Source organism: Dasypus novemcinctus, chromosome 6 (assembly GCF_030445035.2).
Source record: "Dasypus novemcinctus isolate mDasNov1 chromosome 6, mDasNov1.1.hap2, whole genome shotgun sequence".
Classification (NCBI taxonomy): domain Eukaryota; kingdom Metazoa; phylum Chordata; class Mammalia; order Cingulata; family Dasypodidae; genus Dasypus; species Dasypus novemcinctus.
In genome coordinates, this window is record NC_080678.1 from 9,931,976 (window position 1) to 9,948,561 (window position 16,586).

The 16,586-nt window shown below is 43.6% G+C and overlaps 1 protein-coding gene across 2 annotated transcripts in view; it reads right to left on the reverse strand.

Moving 5' to 3' along the window:
• The window catches only part of DOCK1 (dedicator of cytokinesis 1), a 522,200-nt gene that overhangs the window by 18,423 nt on the left and 487,191 nt on the right, over nucleotides 1-16,586 (reverse strand). For both annotated transcript variants that reach the window (XM_058298144.1, XM_058298143.1), the window contains exons 47-48: nucleotides 16,314-16,451; nucleotides 5,602-5,747 (exon numbers count right to left, since the gene is read on the reverse strand). In XM_058298144.1, the coding sequence (XP_058154127.1) occupies nucleotides 5,602-5,747; nucleotides 16,314-16,451 (284 nt within the window). The remainder of the gene's footprint in view (nucleotides 1-5,601; nucleotides 5,748-16,313; nucleotides 16,452-16,586) is intronic.

The window sequence follows — 16,586 nt, forward strand, 5'->3', positions numbered from 1 at the left end:
TTTTCAGATATATGTAAATGCAGATATATGTAAAGTCACTTGCACTGAATCCAGGGGGTAGCTGGGAACAGCCAACTTTTCTAAGAAAAGGAATGATTTAAAAAAGGAGGGGGAAGTGGCTGTGGCGCAATCAGTTGGGCTCCCGTCTACCAGGTGGGAGGCCCTGGGTTCACATCCCGAGGCCTCCTTGTGAAGGCAGGCTGGCCTGGGTGCTGCGAAAAACTGACAGCCCGTGTGCCACAGAGAGCTGATGGCCCAAGCGCCACGGGGAGCTGGAGCAGCAAGATGACGCAACAAAGGGAGACAAGCAGACACAGTAAAAACACACAGCAAATGGACACACAGACAGCAAAGAATGGAATAAGCCACAAGGAGGGGGGGGGGATAAATAAATAAATAAATCTCTTTAAAATAAATAAATAAATAAAAAGGGAGTCTGAGGGTGAATTAAGGTACATGGCAACCCACTGTAATGTGTGGACTGTGTCTGGATCCTGAGAAAAACAAACTAGAAAAAATATAGAACATTTACAGGACAACAGAGAAATGTGAAGTCTGACTGGATATTTCACGAGATTAAGAAATTATTATTGATTTATGAGGGGAGGATGGTATTCCAGGCAGCCCTTTCCTTATAGAGATACCTATTGAAATATTTACAAATAAAATAAGAAAAAGTAAGAAGGTAGAAACTGATTCAAAGAAGTTTCTGGTACTCCGGTTCTGACCAAGTGTCTATGGCTAGCTTCAGATTTCAGACATAGCGTTGCTTCAACCTGAACACCCACTGGCCTGCTCAGGCAGGAGGAGTCAGATTCTAGCTTGTAGGGTCAGAGATGCCCTGAGCTTTTCAGCTGAAAACAGCTAGGGACGAGGACCTGGGTTCTAGCTCTAGCACCTAATGGTGAACCTTGCTATTCTCTTAACTGCTAAGAGCCTGCTGTCCCCATTTACACCGTAAAATGAGAACACCACTACCCTTTTCCTACTAGGTTGGGGTGGAAACATGTTCAGGGTTAGCCTGCAGAGTCAAGGGATCTTGCACTGGTCTCTAAGGCATGTATCAAAAGCTCTGTGTGCACATATAAATATATGCATAACTGCAACTAGCTATTTTATTGCACGATTGGCAAGTCCATCCTGTTTCTTGTCCTAGTAAGTCATTTCTGGAGGGAGAAAAAATGGGTCAAATTCTAAGATTGGAATCTCATCCCCTGCAGCAGGAAGGAATTAGAAATGAGGACTAAAACGGAAATCTACATTAAAACATTGTGAAGACCTCACAGCATAAATCACATGCAAAGGATTTTTGTTACTAGACTCTTGTATTTTCAAAATATAGGACCTGAAACCGGTATTTTAACAAAGCTAAGTTCTCTTAAAAGGAGCTGCAGTCAAGCAGTAGTACACCGGGAGGCCACGGCCAACTCCATGCAGGCTGTTGGGGCAGGCTGCCAGGCTGTCTGCACAGGGACCTGCCACGCCTGACCCCCTTGGCCACGTGGAGTATGCACTGGCTTTGCCAGGGGACACTGATCTCATGAGAAGGAGATTTAGAAAGCTGGTCACATTTTTATCTTAGTCGTGGCTTCTTTTAAACTTATTTTTGAGTGGGATATTTGGAACAAAACCATGACTGTGATGAAAAAGGACATCATGGCAACCGTGCTCCCCAATATGGAACATGTGGCTTAGAAATCAACATCGACAAGGAGCACAAAGGAAAGGATCAGCCACAAAACTGCATTTAAAATCCTTCAAAGGTTCAGACTGCCAGTTGCAAGAATCACATCACCTACTTTTTGTTTCCCCAGTATAACATGGATACATGGTAGGGTTTGTTGGTACACTATTTAAACAGTAAAGGTATTGAACCTAGGTAACGATTATCAATAGCTGCCCACATCCCTAAACGAGAAATGGTCAGGTGTGATGTATCTCTTAATGGAAGAAGATACCACCACCCATGAAGTTCTCTTGCCCCCAAAACAAACCTGAATCTGATAAATCCAACTACTAATGTGCAGAAAACATGGAGGACAGAGGTCCATGTCAAACAACACTACAGGAATGCAATCAGGAAATCCAGACTGAAGAAAGGCTATAGGACATGCATTCTAGATTTTTTCAAGAAATAAATTACAAGTTAAAGGAAAAAAAAGAAGTGGAAGTGGAATCTATTGAATAAAAGAGACTTAAAGAGATACATCAACCAATGGCAAGGGGAGGATCTTATTTGGATCCTGTTTTAAATGAACAAACAAATCCTTTAAAAAATATGACATGACACAATTGGAAATGAACACTGATATTAGAAGGTAATATGGAATACTGCTAATCTTTGAAATATTTATGGATAAAATGATGTTTGAGATCTCCCTCAAAAGAATATATAGGAGGAGTGGATGGTATATAGACAGAAACATTCACTAGGAGGTGATCACTGTTGAGGCGGGCTAATGGGGCACAGAGCCTCAACATACCATTCTTCCCAGTTTCGTATATGTTGGAAATTTTTCTGCAATAAAAAGTTAAAAAAAAACTGAAGTGATTGTTAAGATATACCAGTATTGACTTTGATCATTAAAAATTTTTGGGAGACCTAAACTTTTCAACTGGATATACATTAACCAAAAAGTCAATATCCATTAGGCATTAAATATTATATCATATAATAAACAACAACCAGAACTTGATATAATAAATATAGGCAAGGAAAAAAAAAAAGGTGAGCAGGCACCTTTCTGCTAAGGCCTGTGCTATGAAATCCAGATGAGTCTACAAAGAACCAAGAGAAAGAGGCTGTTTTAAATTTTTCACATATGGGAAGCAACTGCCAACAGGATGAACTTTATTCTGCACATAACCTGTGCCATTTGAGACCAAAGCCTCATTTTCTCTATATTAGTTATGTACCTAAGGGCAGTAACCCCAAGAATGAACAAAAATCCGGACTCTATTGAAGATGAGTTCCAGTTAAAGGTTAAACAAATGCCTCCTTGGAGGAAGGCAATTTATGCCTCCCGGAGACTTGGGAAACAGCACTCGCATCTGCCCAAGCTCATGTAGTCACCTTTGCAACATACACCACTCTTCCACCTAAAGCTTTTACATCAGTTTCCACCCTACCCCCTATGTTCTTGGAAATACAAAAAAAAATTTTCATAACTGGCCTGGGGATTTTCTTGGGGAGAAGTTGAATTAAATTTCTTCAGCAACCTTGCTCTAAGTGACAAGCACACATATTTAAATACCTCTAACATGAGAAATTAACCACCACACCAGGGAGCCAAGAGTGCCTACAACTGAAAGCAGGAGAATTGCATCCAGCATCCATGTGGAATCTAAGCCCCCTCTTGATATAGATACAACCATTCTAAGGTCCACAGGATGGAGGAATAGAGTATGGATTAGAGTGGACTTACTGATATTCTATTCATGAACTATTGTGATTAGTTATTGAAGAAAATGTGGCATTGGTTTGGAGAAAGTGGCCATGGTGGCTGCTGGGGGTAGGGAGTGGAAGGAAGAGATGTGATGTGGGGGCGTTTTGAGGGGTTGGAGTTGTCCTAGGTGGTGCTGTGGGGACAGTTACCGGACATTGTATGTCCTCCCATGGCCCACTGGGTGGATTATGGGAGAGTGTGGGCTATGGTGTGGACCATTGACCATGAGGTGCAGCGGTACTCAGAGATGTATTCACCAAGTGCAATGAATGTCTCATGATGACGGAGGAGGTTGTTATGGGGTGAGGGGGGTGGGGGGTATATGGGGACCTCATATTTTTTGAATGTAACATTAAAAAAAGTAAAGACAAAAAAAATACCTCTAACATGATAATTTCCATATGGACTTGGCCTTAAAAGTTGCAGATGCTGATAAAAATTACTGTTAAGAAAAAAATGGAGGGGAGCGGATGTGGCTCAAGCAGTTGAGCCCCAGCCTCCCCCATAGGAGGTCACGGATTTGGGTCCTGATGCCTCCTAAAGAAGATAAACCAACAATGAGCAGACATCAATCAGAAACAACAAGCAGACGATAAGCAAAAACAATGAGAAAAAACAATGAGCAAGCAATAAGCAGACAAGCAAAAACAAATGAGCAGGGAGTGGATGTGGTTCAAGCAGTTGAGTGCCCACCTCCCACATGGGAAGTCCTGGGTTTGGTTCCCAGTGCTTCCTAAAGAAAAAAAAAGGACAACGAGCAAAAACAATGAGCAAAAACAACAAGCAAACAGACGAGGGAGTCATCTCAGGTAGGGAAAAAATGGTGGTATAGTTTTCAGTTCTCCATTGGACACACTGGTGGTCAGCAATGGAGGGCACTGAGGGCCCATGTGTCCCTGAGGCACTCAGGATGTGTCTGCATGTCACAGGGACCACAGCGTGCTGACTTGATAGGGTACTGGGTTTTAAACCAAATGGGCATGGGCAAGGATACACCTGGACAAACACCACGGTCCAACAATGAGAAGTTCTTCTCTGAGGTATAAATTGCATGTGATGTTTTATCTTTTGTATAAGAAGAAAATAATACACTTTACATGCTTGCAACTCAAAAACAAATATCAGTGCTGCGGTTTACTTTTAAACACACAGAATTAATGCAAGAGACACAAAAAGTGCTCAAAGAATAGTAACTAGTTTATTAGGTGCTTGTTCTCCTTTCTGTTCCTGCAGTAGCTTGAACTGTGCCTCCCCCAAGCCCCCCCAAAAAAGAAAAGTTCTAGTCCTCACCCCGATCCTGTGAACGTGACCTTATTTGCAAATAGGGTCACTGAAGCTGGGGTCAGTGAAGGTGAGGGGAAAATGGAGAAGGATGGCTGTACAGGGACTGGAGGCCTTGGAAGAAGAGGAAACACGGGCGCAGACAGGCAGGCACGGGGCTGGCTGACGGCTGTGGGAAGAGGCGGAGCCCGAGGTGATGCTGCCCCAGCAAAGACGGCTGGAAAGTGCCAGAAGCTGGGGGGAGCCAGGAAGGAGTCCTCCCTAAAGGTTTCAGGGCGAGGTGGCCCTGCTCGACACCGGGACACTGGGACCGCAGCCTCCAGAACATCGATGCCATCAATGCTGCTGTTCTGGGCCACCTGGTTTGCGTTCATTTGGGGTGGCAGCCGTGGGAAACTCGGGGTCAGGCCTTAGAGGAGGGCTGGCCGGGAGAAGGCGGCCTGCGAGCGCTCACGCAGCCTGCCTGCTGGGCGGGGGTGGCCCCTGGTGGGCGGCGGAGGCCACCTCAGCCCAGGCATGGCCCGAGAGCGGTGGGCGGGCGATGGAAAGAACAAGGCACAAAGCCAGCAGGCAACACCCCAGGCTGCCTGACACACGCATCGGGAGGACTGGGCACTCCCTGGAGGTCGGAGGCTCTGAGGGAAGCCTGACCCCAAGGGACCTTTGGTCCCCCAAACTCACAAGACCAGGACAGTAACACCGGGCAGGTGCTGAGGCCTGAACCTCTCGGACGGTCGCCCTTCCAGGAGCACTGAGACTGAAAAGCACCCTCCAGGCTGGGAGTAAACAAGCACGGGGCTCTGGGGGATTCCTCGAGCAGCCCTCCCGGCCCACCCTGCCTCCACTGCCCGCCCTGCTGCGGAGGCCAACTCACCCGTCGGAGCCTGGCCGAGAAGGGGTGCTGTCGGACGACAGGGAGGACACGGAGGCTGCGGACAGGGGCCTCGACGAGGAGGGCATCGTGAAGGACCGCACCATGGAGCGGGGGCGGCTGCCTCTTCTGCTGTCCAGACCCGAGGGCTGAGAGGGAGGGGGGGGAAGAGGGAGAGGTGGAGAGGGGGGGGAGAGGGAGGGGAGAACAGAGGGGAGAGAGGGGGGGAGAGGGGAGAGGGGGCAGCTCATGTGACGTTCTGCCAGATGACTTCTGGCCCCACATGGTTCAAATCTTGATCACAACCCTCCACACTTTTACAAACGCTAGATGTTCTTGTTCGGAGTTGAAGACAAAATGATTATTTCAGGACCTTTTGAAACCTGGCATCACAGTGAAATATACCAGAAACAATCTTAGTGGTTTTATTTTAACTTGAGTTTTCTTTATCATGACTGCAATGTATCAACCTGTTACAAAACCTAGAAATTTTCATTTCAGAGTAACATCTACATTGTGACGAAAGAATGTACAAGATCTTTAAATGGATTTTGTCTATCTCTATGCGTGGACAAACTGTGCACATCACTAAAAGGCATGGATCTGTAAAGATTGAACTTCTCTGGGCTAAAATAAGATGTTCCCACTGCTTAATTAGCCGTGGCTTTTCAACCCCTGTGAGCCACTGGTACAATGGATGACATGAAGCCGAGGCTGTCCTGCTAGTGCTCTTCCTTGCTGGGCTGGTGGGCCTGTGATGCATTCTGGAGAAAATGGAATCCAAACTGCAATTTGCCATCCTCTTGGACATATTATTGTATCTTATCAAAACAAGTGTTATTGAAATATCAAGTATCAGCATCTCATTAGCTGGAAAAGGCTCGCGTCCCTGTTCCCGAGCCAGATGCAGGCCCTTCTGGGAGGACAGCAGGTAGATGCTCGCACCTTTGACCTCAGGGTATGGCAATCAAAAGCCTCTATGGAATAACTTCCTCTCCTTGAGGCTCCCACACTAGCCAGGGAAGGCAGAGGAGGAAGACGGCGTGCTCTGCTCTGCGCAGGCAGCAGTGAGGTGCTGGGTGGATCCCAGCTGGCAGTTTAAGAGATGGGGTTGGAGCTCAGGCGGGCAGCCCCGGCTCAGCTCTTGGATAGAGAACTCCCCAGGGGAGGTGGGTGGTCAAAGCAATGAGATAGATGAGCATGGAGAGAGGGAGGGACCAGGCACGGCTCCCCAAGGTAAAACCAGACTTGGTACAAGAAGGGTGAGGAGATAAAGGAATTGATGAGAAACCTGGAAAGCTTCTTCCTGGGACTGAAGATAAAAAACTCTTCCTGTGCACCTCTGGGCCAGGGAAGGCACGGGGAACAGTCCTGCCTTGGAAGTGCTCGTGGTCCTGTGTCGGGAGTCTCCAGGGTCTGCACTCACTCTCTAAGGACCAGGTGACGCTGGGTGGCCAAGTTTCCAGGCAGGGAACAGGGGCTCCTTCGGCCTGGCAGGACGGAGGCTGACACAGTGGGCCTGGAGTGCCAGGGCGTGGGACAGGGGCCCTGGCAGAACCGCCTGCCTGTTAGGAAATCCATGGGTGGACTTCTGGGAAGATGGAGGGTTAGACAAGACAGATGGATCCCTTCTCTCTCAGCAAAAAACCCACTAGAGGACAGGTGGAGACTGCCTGGAGGGCTGCTCTAGAGCTCAGGACAGGAGGGGAAGGCGAGATGCCACCCAGAAGAGAGGGGGCGAAGGAAAGGCATCTCCACTGGCTGAAAAACCCGTGAGTAGAGCTGCGAAAGCAGCAGCGTGTGCCCACCCCCCACCTCTGGAGCAGACAGGAGTATGCAGCTGGGCACTGCGGGGTTGCAGGGGCCCTCTTCCCTAAGAAAGGGGATGGGAGGGACACAGCCTACGACAAATTCAGATTTTGGCCAGGGAATTTTTTCTACTGCATTGGAGGGTTGTTTGTCCTCAGAGCCTGCAGGGATCTAAAGAGAATTTTCCCTCCCAAACATCCTCCCTACTGCTCCGGGGGTGGTTGCTGAGGAGGCAGTGGGAGGGAGGGAATGGCTGGCCAGGGATAGAGTACAGCCTCTGAGAAAGTTTGTGAGGCTTGGCCAGCCCCGAGGGCATTGCTTCTGCACTGCCCACTCCCAGAGAGTTACACTGAATGCATTCCCCCAGCACCTGGGGTCTGAGCTGAGAGGTCTGCCAACGAGCACCACCTGCTGACCAGACCAGAAGGGTGAATGAAAAAGGAAAAGTAATAAATAAAAGAGGCAAGCAGGTGCTTTACTGTCACCCTCTCCAAGGGCCTTGAAGGTTGGCCTGAACTCGATTAAACAGGGGTAATCCTGAATATCCAGAACAAGTTGAAACAAGAGTGGTAGCACACAGCTACTTAACAGTAAGTCCCTAGGCAAGAGAGAGAAACTGAACATCAGAGTAAACTCAGCATCAGAATCAGATGCCTAGACATCAGCAAAGAATTACAAGCCATACAAGGAAGATGTGACACAGGCAAAGGAACAAATCAAAGCTCCAGACAGACAATGGACTTGAAGCAGCTAATCAATGAGGTTCATAATCTCCTAAATCCAGTCATGGAGTTGAAGGACAACATGGCTAAAGAAATAAAACATTAAGAAGACACTGAGTGAGCACAAAGAAAAATTTTAAATCTTGGATAGAAAAATGACAGAGCTTATGTGAATGAAAGCCACAATAAGTGAGAGTAAAAATACAACAGAGGCATACAACAGCAGATTTGAAAACATGGAAGAAACAATCAGTGACATAGGTAAAAGAACAACTGAAATTGAAGAAAAAGAAGAACAGAAAGGGAAAAGAACGGAAAAAATTGAGCAGGGACTTAGGGAGTTGAATGATAACGTGAAGTGCACCACCAACATAACAAGTTATGGGAATTCCAGAAGGAGAAGAGAAGGGAAAAGGGGCACAAAGAGTATTTGTGAAAATAATGGTTGAAAATTTCCCAACCCTCATGAAACACATGAATATACATGTCCAGAAAGAATAGTGTATTCCAACTAGAATAAATCCAAATAGACCTACTTCAAGAATATATAATACACAGAATGCCAAAGATAAACAAAATTCTGAAAGCAGCAAGGGAAAAGCAAAACATCACATACAAAGGATGTCCATTAAGACTTAGTGTGGATTGCTCTTCAAAAACCATGGAGGCAAGAAGGCAGTGGTGTGATATAATTAAGGTACTGAAAGAAAACAACTGTCAGCCAAGAATTATTTATCTGGCAAAACTGCCCTTCAAATATGACAGTGAAGTTAAAATAGTCACAGTTAAAAAAGAAACTAAGAGAGTTTGTAAACAAGAATCCAGCTGTGCAGGAAACACTAAAGGGAGTTCTGCAGCCAGAAAAGAAAACGGAAGAGAGAGAGGCTTGGAGGAGAGTGTAGAAGTGAAGACAACCAGAAAGGGTAACCCAAAAGGTAAAATGATGGACAAAAATAAGATATGACATATGAAAGCCAAAGGATTAAATGGCTTAAGTAATGTCTTTACAGTAATAACACTGAATGTTAATGTATTAAATTCCCAAATCAAAAGACAGAGGCTGACAGAATGGATATGAAAACACAAGCCATTCTTTTGCTAACTGTAGGACACTCACCTTAGACTCAAGGATCCAAATAGTCTTAAAGTAAAAGGTTGGGAAAAAAGTGATAAGAGATGCAGAAGGCATCACATATTAATAAAAGGGATAATCCACCAGGAAGGAGTAATAGTTCTAAATATCTATGCACCTAACCAGGGTGCCCCAAAACTCATGGGGTAAATACTTCCAAAACTGAAAGGAGACACAGACTTCTCTACAATAATAGTTGGAGACATCAACATACCACTCACATCAATAGATAGAACAACTAGACAGGTGATCAACAAGGAAACAGAACTTGAACAATATAATAAACGAGCTGAACCTGACAGATATATACAGAACATTGCACACCAAATCAGCAGGTTTTGATAAGTAATAGCCATGATTTGGCTATTACTTCAGGATAGGCCACATGTTAGGCCACAACACAGCTCTAAATAAATTTAAGAAGATTGAAATTATATAAAGCAACTTCTCTGATCATAATGGAATGAAGCTGGAAATCAATAATAGGTAGGAAAGGGGGAAATATGCAAATATATGGAGGTTAAATAACACACTCCTAAGCAATCAGTACGTCAAAGAAGAAATTGCAAGAGAAATTTGATATCTCAAGATGAATGAAAACAAGAATCGTGCTAAGAGGGAAATTTATAGCCCTAAATGCCAATGTTAAAAAAGAAAAGCTAAGATCAAAGAATTAACTGAACACCTGGAGGAACTAGAAAAAGAACAGCAAACCAATTTCAAAGCAAGCAGAAAGAAAGAAATAACAAAGACTAGAGCAGAAATAAATGAAACCAAGAACAAAAAACAATATAGAAAAATCAACAGAACCAAAAACTGGTTCTTTGAGAAAATCAATAAAATTGACAAATCCTTAGCAAGACTAACAAAGAAAAAGAAGATAGAAAAAAAAAAAATCAGGAATCAAAAGGGGAACATTATTACTGACCCCACTGAAATAAAAAGGATCATAAGAGGACATTATGAGAAATATGCCAACAAATTACACAACCTAGATGAAATGGACAAATTCCTAGAAATGCACAAACAACCTAAATTGGCTCTATAAGAAATGCATGAACTCAATAAACCAATAACATGCACAGAGATTGAATCAGTCATCAAAAATCTTCCAAGAAAAGAAAAGTTCAGAACCAGATGGCATCACTGGTGAAGTCTAGCAAGCATTTCAAGAAGAATTAATACCAAACTTGCTTAAACTTTCAAAGAACTGAAAAAGAGGGAAAATTGCCCAACACATTTTATTAAGCCATTATCACCCTAATACCAATGCCAGATAAAGATACAAGAGAAGAATATTATAGACCAATCTCTCTAATGAAGACAGGTGCAAAAATTCTCAACAAAATTCTTGCAAATCAAATCCAACAGCATATAAAAACAATTATACATCATGATCTTTTTCCTGGTATGTAAGGGTGGCTCAACATAAGAAAATTAGTTAATGAAATATATCACATTAACAAATTGAAGGAAAAAACCATATGAAGATCTCGATTGATGCAGAAAAGGCATTTGACAAAACCTATCATCCTTTCTTGATAAAAACACTTCAAAAGATAGGTATAGAAGGAAAGTTCATTAAGTTCATTTAATATGTTATAAGTCAAATGAACAATATTTGGAAGTGTTATAAAATTAAAAGAAATTCTTTAACCCTCTGTTAAAGTTGTATGAGTAAAAAGTTCCTATGAATCCTTAAAAATACATAAAATTCCTGAAAATTTAATAATGTTCCAATATAATATTAAATAAAATATAATGTTGTTAAAAAAAAAGGATAGTTCTTTAATATAATAAAGGGCATATATGACAATCCCACAGCCAACACTGTACTCAATGGGGAGAGAGTGACAGCTTTCCCTCTAAGATCAGGAATAAGACAAAGATGCCCACTGTCACCACTGTTATTCAACATTGTGCTAGAAGTTCTAGTTAGAGCAATTGGCCAAGATAAATAAATAAATAAAAAAAAGGCATCCAAATTGGAAAAGAGGAAGTAAAACTCTCACTATTCACAGATGACATGATCTTATATTTAGAAAATCCTGAAATATCTACAGCAAAGCTCCTAGAGCTAATAAATGAGCTCAGCAAAGGGACAGGAAACAAGATTAATGTGCAAAAATCAGTAGCATTTCTATACACTAGTAATGAGCAAGCTGAGGAGGAACTCAAGAAAAAAATATCATTTACAACAGCAACAAAAAGACTCAAATATCTCAGAATTAGTTTAACAAGGAATGTAAAGGATCAGTATTCAGAAAATTATAAAACACTGCTAAAATAAAAGAAAACAAACATGGAAGGAAATTCCATGTTCATGGATTGGAACACTAAACATCCTGAAGATGTCAATTCTACCTGAATTAATTTATAGATTCAATGCAATACCAATCTAAATTCCAACAGGCTACTTTACAGGAGTAGAAAAGTCAACTACCAAATTGATTTGGAAGGGAAAGGGATCATGAAAAGCCACAAATATCCTAAAAAAGAAGCGCAAAGTTGGAACACTCACGTTTCCTGACTTTGAAGTGTATTATAAAACTATAATGGTCAAAACAGCAGTGGTACTGGCACACTGATCAATGGAATTGAATCTATGGTCAATGATTTTTGATAAGCCTACAAAGTCTGCTTTTCTGGGACAGCACCACAAATGGTGCTGGGAGAACTGGATATACATAAACAAAAGAATGAAAGAGGACCCCTATCTCACTCCCTTCACAAGACTCAACTCCAAGTGAATTAAAGACCTGAACATAAACGCCAGGACCATAAAATTCCTAGTAGAAAATGTAGGGAAACATTTAAAATACCTTTGAGGAGCAGATGGTTTTTTAAACTTACACCCAAAGCATGAAAAAAAAGAAAAAAATAGGTAAAGGGGACCTCCTCAAAGCTAAACACTTCTGCACCTCAAAAGGACTTTTCTGAAGAGGGTAAAAAGGCAGCCTACTCAATAGGAGAAAATATTTGGAAATCACACATCTGATGGGTCTAATATCTATGATACATAGAGATCCTATAATCCAACAACAATAAGACAAATGATCTCATTAAAAAATGGGCAAAAGGCCTAAATAGACAATTTTTCTAAAGAAGAAATACAAATGGCAAAAAACACATGAAAAAAATGTTCAATATCACTGGCTACTAGGAAAATGCAAATCAAAGCTACAATGAGATATCATTTCATAACTAGAATTAAAAAAACTATTAAAAAAATAGAAAACTACAAGTGTTGGAGTGGATGTGGAGAGAAAGGAACACTTCTTCACTCTTGGTGGTAATGTAGAATGTTACAGCCACTGTGCAGCTCTGTTGGGCAGTTCCTAAGGAAGTTAGACATAGATCTCCCAAGTGACTTGGCAATACCACTACTAGGTATATACCCAGAAGAACTGAGAGCAGTAACATGGACAGACATCTGCACACTAATGTTCATAGTGGCGTTATTCAGAGTTGCCAAAAGATGGAAACAACCCAGGTGTCCATCAACTGCTGAATCAATAAACAAACTGTGGTGTATTCACATGATGGAATATTATTCAGCTGTAAGAAGAAATGAAGTCTTGAGCATATGACAACATGGATGAACCTGGAGTTCAAGCCAGACACAAAAGAATATTGTATGATTTTGCTGTTATGAACTAAATATATTGAACAAACTCAGGAAGTTAATAGCAAGAATTATAAGTTACCAGAGAAAAGAATGTGATTAGAGAATGGAAAGCTGAGGTTTAATCTGTGCAGAATTGGTAAAAAATTGTAAATGTTTGTAAATGAATAGAAATAGTGAAAGCACATTGTAGGATTTGTAATTAGCAGTGCTAACATATGATATGATAGTGGTTTTTCTTTTTTTTTTGAGTAATGAAAATGCTCTAATAGATTGAAGTGATAAATGCACAACTTGCTAATTATACCAAATGCCACTGACTGTACACTTTAGAGAAATTATATGGTTTATGGGAAGAAAAAAAAAAAAGTGGGTTGGGGGACTGCAGTTAAAGTACAGTCAGGCTAGGCTTGGTCAGACCCACCTGTGAGGCTGTAGTAAAACAGTAATCTTGGATAGCGCTCTGATGCTTTCATAATCCATTACAATTGTTTCACAACAATGCGGGGGGTAGGAAGGGGGACCTGTATTGTTATGCATGCTTGTTTTGTAAATTCACAACTTTCACGATGCACTTTTTGTTTCTGTATGCTCATCTATGAATGATATACTTTAATAAATTGTTTTTAAAATGAAAAAAAAAAAAGAAGTCTGAGGGTATCCAAAGCTTCTTTTTCAATGGCTTAGGCTGGCTCACAAAAATTGACAAAATGGTTTACGTCCTTTCAATGGGATTTTTATTTTTAAATCCATCTTTTTAGAACAGGATGATACCACACTGCTTTCTCGAACTATTCAGAGATGCTTGCAAGTTTCCAAAGTAGAAAAGACAGGAAAGGCTCATCCCCAAATGAATTTTATTGCCATATTTCTCAGAGGATGGCTGGGCCATCTGCTGCCCCTTTTCCCTTCTCAAAGGAGTCTTGTTGCAGACCCTGTGTTTAGGGTCCAGGAAGGAGGACTCAGGAGGCCAGCTGGAGGGAAGAGAGCATCCATGGCGGGAAACTCACCCTGGACTCTGTTACTGGCTCAGCCTCACAGCTGGGTCTGACCAAGCCTAGCTGGAATGCCCAAGCATAGCAGAGGTGACCTGTCTCAGGGTGAGGCGGAAACCATTAGTGGCCAGCCAAGGACAGCTGGCTTGAGGAAGGGAAGGCCCACTGTTGGGTAGGGGAGCCACCTCTGCCACCCCCACAGCACCCCTGCCTTCCTGCCCTTGCTTTCATTCTCCCCCAGTGTCCAGGAGCAAGTGCACCCCCAAACAGCAAGTCGCAGTGGTAAAAGGGGTGTGAGAGACATTTGATGAGATGGACAGGCTTCAGTGATTTTGAAATACACATTAAATGATTGATAAAAGGGGAAGTTTCATTTAGGAAGAAAACTCTGAGATTTCACAAGTGTTTATTTTTTCGAAAGAATTAAAAGTGGCACCAAACTTTGAAAGTGACACACGATGATGTACTGAGTCTCTTCTCGGCACTCAGCTCTGATTGTAATGAGCCATGAGCTCCAAAGCTGGTGAGTGCCACTTAAGGAATCTGACTTGCACAAGGTGCACTCCCACGTGGCCCAGCAGGAGGCCCTCTGATTTCCAAGGCTGTTCACCTGTAGCACCTCCCACTGGGCTGCCAGTCCTGGATCCCTGCCTGCTGAGAGTCCAGGCCAGGGCCCAGGAGTGGTGTCCCTGTTGACTTCAGCAGGTTCCTGCCCTGCTGGTATCCCCATCTGATGAGCAACAGGCTTTGGGCTTGCAGACTTGGAGGGCCAGCTATACTCTGCATAAACAGGGGAATGTGGGCGAGCAAGAGGCTTAATCATAGTCAAAGTTACCATTCTCAGGGAGGGTCCCAGTCGTTCCCATGTGCCTCTGACACATAAGAAAGAGTAGAAAAAGCCCTGTGGTGTCGATTATGTGGCACTGTGTTTATAAGCACAGACTCTGTGGGTAGATGAGTAGAGTTCAAACTCCAGGTCTGCCACTTGCCAGCATGTGACCTTGGATGGGTCAACCTTCCATGTCCCAGTTTCCTCATCTGTAAAATGGAGACGATCTCGGTGCCTTCCTCATGGTGTTATAAGCATTAAATAGGGTAATAGTTACGAAACACTTAGAAAAGTCCTCCGCACATGGCAGGGGCTAAATCAATGTTTGTTAAGTGAAAGACATTTGTGAAAGAAAAGGAATGAGTTCAATAGAGAAAGCAACAGAGAACTTTAAAGAATGACTGATAAGCAGAGGTGGCCAAAAAAGAAACCAAGATGGTATACCTCATGGGCACCAGGCTCTTTGGGGGAGTACAGAAATGGCTGTATGCTACACAGCCCCTCATCTCAGAACAGTGGGGAAAGGAGGGAGCCAAGACATGAACACTGGGCCTGAGGTCTGCAGAGGCCATGGAGAGTCAGGGCTGGGACCCATCAACCCTCCCAGAGACGCCCAGTAAGTATGAAGGCACCACGTGGAACTTTACACCAGATGGTGCTCTCTGGTGCCTGGCCTTGCCCACGGGCTCCTAAGACTTGGCTCATGAGGATGGATTCCAGTCTGCTATAAGGCTTAAACTGCAAGGTTTTCTGCATTATGAAAATTACAGTCCACTCTTTTTTCATGCTTCTGATCACAACCCCCTCTCAGAAACATTCAATAAGCTTCTTGGCAAAAGCCCAGTCCTGCCCTTCATCACGGAGCAGCAGTCTCCTGCCCAGGCTGACTTTCCAGGCTTCAGAGGCGGTGCCGATCTAAACTCCATCCCAGAGATTTCCCTCTGCTTGAGGCTTCCTGGGCCTGTGCTGGCCTCTGGCCTGCCATCCAAATTCCTGCTCCAAGCCTTTGCTCCAGGCAGTCCTCTCTCTGGGCAGGTCTTCTTTCTCCTCCATCCAGACTACTTCTTGGCCTAGACCAGTTGCCATTTCCTCAAATAGGTAAGTCTTTGCAAACAATTTTAAATGACAGCACAGCATCCATCACTCACTGCTATCAAGGCTACAGCCTTGGACTTCCACTTTGGACTGGGCACAGGCTCTGCCTCTGTTGGGACATCAGGACTTCTGCTGCCCCGTGCGTTATCTAACCCTTTGTGTGTATGACTGTAGGGTGGGGTCTGCAAACCAGTCCATGAATTGTACCAGCCTCCCTAAATGTCTCCCTTCCTCCACCGCACTAAGGGGTTGACTGTGCCCACAGCAGCTGAGTGGGCATTTGGTGCCTGAACACATTCATGATGCTTATTCACCCTGACATTTCTAATGACTGAAAAGAGGTTGCTAGTTTGTTGGTGGATGGGCTGGCAAAGGGGACCAAGGTCCCTCAACACCCCCCCCCCCAATTTCCTAAATAGGCTTCATGTTCCCATCTTAGTTACTCTGCTCTGTAAGCCTGTCACAGATCCACAGAGTGCCCCCCTCTTTGGCAATGCTGCCCATTTACCATGGTTCGGACGCCATATTGCTTTTCCACCTTTTCCTTTAGTTGTTTGAAACAGGCTTCCATTCGCTCATGAAACGGCCTCAGTGCTTCTGTGACTTTGTCTCCATGAATCCTGATCCCTTCAGCCAAAAATGGAATCTGAAAAACATAGCGGAGGATGACATTCCTTATTTCCTGGTTAATGGTCTAGGGAAAGGCAGGCCAGGGGGAATGTGGAGCTGTGAAAAACGCATCTGCTTTTGTTTCCAAATCAAACTGGCTGATTAAATTCAT